The 3,578-nt window shown below is 43.0% G+C and overlaps 1 protein-coding gene across 1 annotated transcript; it reads right to left on the minus strand.

Moving 5' to 3' along the window:
• Window positions 1-1,860: 1,860 nt before the first annotated feature.
• Window positions 1,861-3,575, minus strand: LOC104273149 (cytochrome c oxidase assembly protein COX11, mitochondrial; the record flags this gene model as incomplete). Its single annotated transcript, XM_009868378.1, has 3 exons — window positions 1,861-2,043; window positions 2,559-2,684; window positions 3,489-3,575. Coding segments are annotated over 3 exons (396 nt in total), but the record flags the coding sequence as incomplete, so codon positions are not given.
• Window positions 3,576-3,578: the final 3 nt, after the last annotated feature.

Raw genomic sequence — 3,578 nt, forward strand, 5'->3', positions numbered from 1 at the left:
TTGTATGGGTAACAAATGAAAATTGGCCGTTTCAGTACGGTAACCCATTGTGGATGGTTGAATTTCTCCATATTTAAAGAAGCAAAATGGTCACAGATTGATGAAAGGGAACTGGCTAATGACCGAGGTTAGAAGCTTGTTTAAGGTCTGGAATGTGCTTTGTATCTGTGCAAGCTTGGGCTTTCGAACTCGAGGGGAAAACTTAGGTTTATGAAACTGGCACTTGCCAGGAGGAAATTCCTCTTCTGAAGAATGTGGCCAGCATAAAGTAATGTATGGAGAACTCTCATAGTCAGTGCCGCTTTCGAAAAGGGAATGCGCTAAAGACAACCTAGGTATGTTGGTTTTTTTAACCTGGATTCGAGGATTTGTCTTGGAGTTTTGTATTTTTTTCTGAAGCATACCTGGAATTATAAAGCTTGCTGCTATCCTCATAGAGAAGTATTTCACTTGTGTAGGCTCCATGTGTTCTGCTGGATTAAATGCATTAGAAAGATGAAAGAATGAAGTTTTAAAACTTTAATACACAGTGAAGAGCTGACACAAATATCATCCAGAATCTTATTTAAACACCACATATAATTTGTATAGTAATGGAGAGTCACCTGGAAATTATTTATGATATACCCCTTATCTTTTCACAGTCCTAAAAAACCAATGTTAATCATTAGATCTCATTTGTGAAAGCAGAAAGAACTGGCCTAGCTGATGAGCTACTGGGCCAAGATTAATTCCTGTTTGAAAACGATGTAGGTCACTTAAACTTGCTCTGCAACTCGCTCCTCTTTTGCAAAGCTACGATAACGTGTCATTATCCCTACCCCACAGATAATAATGACCAAAAGTTCCATCTGCACAGCAGTATGTGTCCTGATGGTAACGGGTACCGCGGAGCAACTCTGAGCAAGTGGTGCACTGCTGGGCAGGCGCTGCAGGACTTAACCTCTGAATGGCGTTGGCTTCCTTTTGGTTTTTGAGGACTCCTATGCTGGGAACTCAGCCTGCAGCTCAGAGTTGTTGTTCATGTGCCGCCCTTCCCTTCGAAGCATTTCCTACAGGAACCGAGCCAGTTGCTGCACAGAGTTGCCCAGCACACAGCGCTCTGCAGAGAGGAAGGGCAGTCCTGAGCAGTACAGGGATTTTAACCGTGCGTGAACACAACGTCAAAATAAGATGGTATTTCTAAATGGAACCCACACCACAGGTGTGATGTGCTTACATTTAATTCCTGTTCTTCATTCAAATGATAACAGTTTTAGAGCAGTCTGCTCTTACCAGACAAACTACTGATTCAGTATTAATTCAAGAGCGCGAATCATCTTCTGAATCATCGTATCCTCCCGTGCTTCTGGGAGGGTTACATAGCAATACAGTCCAACTTTGTTTAGTTCTAAGACTTCAGGAACTGATCATGTTTTTAACTTTTGATAAAGTAATTTACATGGAAGTTACTTTTCAGAGCAATTTTAGATGCTTAATGAACTGATCCTCTGTATTTAAGCAAAAATGTCAGTATTCACTTGGGTTTAAAAATTTGCCTCACTGTAGTCAGATAACATTGTATCATCTTATAAAAAGATGACACAATACAGGGAAAACTCTTTCTCTTCCATGAACAGCGTGTTCCTTTCTAATATCTGATGAAGAAAGACTATCCCTAAGAAATCATATTCCAAATACAGAAGGTGGTTTGGTTTGTTTTTTTAAAAAAAAATAGAAATACATCTTTTTATACCAGCAGCATATGCCCATGATGGTTTAATAATATAATTTCACACTGCACCGTTTTTCCTTCCATTGAAAAATAGTTCCAAAACTGGTAGTCACGTCGCAGAAGTCAAACTCTGTAGAGATTGCCCATCACTGATAGCCAGGAAGTGGTAACTTCTGTCCTTCCTTTGCCTCAAAAAAGGTGTAGGAGAGGGTAATCAAATCAACTTTAGCCATTTTAGGGTCTTCTGCAAATTCCGGATCAATGTAGAAAAAGACAGGCATGTCTACTTCCTCTTGAGGATTCAGCCGCTGTTCTTCAAAGCAAAAACACTGCAGGAGGGAGGGGAAAAAAAGAACAACAATTATACAACAGTAGCTATGGGGAACTTTATCTCTGCCAATAAGAAAGCAAGCTTCATCTTTTAAAATCAACTCTCATTCCCTGTATATCCTTAAAATCCTGGGACGGATGAACCATATGAGCAACAGGACAGCAATTCTTTTCCTCTTCTCTTAAAGGGGAAAAAAAAAAAAAGCTTTAATGAAGGGTCCAAACATGCAAATTGGCTGGACTAGCTGACATCGTTACCACCTGCCTCAAAGTCAGTGGTATTAAATATGAAATAATTGGGAGCCACCCTGACTGGACATGTACTGCAGCTTGTTATGAAGACAGCAAGGCTAAGAATGAACTGATGTACTACAATCTGAAAAACACGGTATTTCCTTAAAATGTTGGCATACAAGGAATAGTATCCACGAGTAAAATGAGAGAAGGTTAATTTAGGGATAACGGTTCTCATTCACGTGAAGGAAAAGGTAATCTTTGCTTTGTTCATACTTACTTGTATTTTATTGAAATACTGTCCTGCTTCAAAGGGTATTACATTGTAGGTAGAGATTCCAATTATTGGTTTGTCAGTAGGATTTTTCGCTTTATAAAATGCCAGTGCGGTTTCTCCTGGTACCACCTGTATAAAGCAATTGCACAGTGATTTTTCATCCACTGCAGCCCTCTACCCCCAAACAGAGCACGTCAGACTTTAGCTAGAATTAGTTCATTTTCTCTTCTACTGTTTCAAGTTGGTTCCTTCACAGATATTTTGCTTCTAGGCAATGTGGCCCACTTCAAGATGAGAAGCATCAGTGCTGTTACACGAGTGCCTCTCTCAGCTTAACCAGATTTTTACCGAGCGCTGTTATTCCCAGCAGCGCAGCAGCACCTGGAGCTCTTAACGCACGGATTCATACACGGTGTACCTTTAATTTTTGAGGGCAGAATTCTTTCTCTGCCGAACTCAGAAGTCAATTAAGCAGCATGACTCATTTTGCACGTCTTTATTAAGAACTGAATTTAAATAGTAAAGTTAGATTTAAATGGTTGGTTTAGTTTAATACAGAAACAGTCCTATGACGTTAGGGGCAAGAAGGGGGCACGCCTGACAAAATCCCACAGGTAAATATAAATATACTTTGGATAGCCGCGCGTTTTTGTGGTTTTTTTCCTAGCTCGGTGCCACAGCATCGGACCTGCCGGACGGCGGCTGGGGAGGACCCGAGGCTTCCCCTCGCGGTGGGACCGGCCCTGCGGGCGCAGCCGGGGCCGACTCACGTAGATTTCGCTCTGCTGGGGCCTGAAGTTCCACTGGAGGCTGGAGTGCACGTCCGCGTTGAACGTGACCCTGACGACCCGCTCCCTCACGGCGGCTGGGGAGGACCCGAGGCTTCCCCTCGCGGTGGGACCGGCCCTGCGGGCGCAGCCGGGGCCGACTCACGTAGATTTCGCTCTGCTGGGGCCTGAAGTTCCACTGGAGGCTGGAGTGCACGTCCGCGTTGAACGTGACCCTGACGACCCGCTCCCTCAC

Source organism: Apaloderma vittatum, unplaced genomic scaffold (genome assembly GCF_000703405.1).
Source record: "Apaloderma vittatum isolate BGI_N311 unplaced genomic scaffold, ASM70340v1 scaffold17774, whole genome shotgun sequence".
Taxonomy (NCBI): domain Eukaryota; kingdom Metazoa; phylum Chordata; class Aves; order Trogoniformes; family Trogonidae; genus Apaloderma; species Apaloderma vittatum.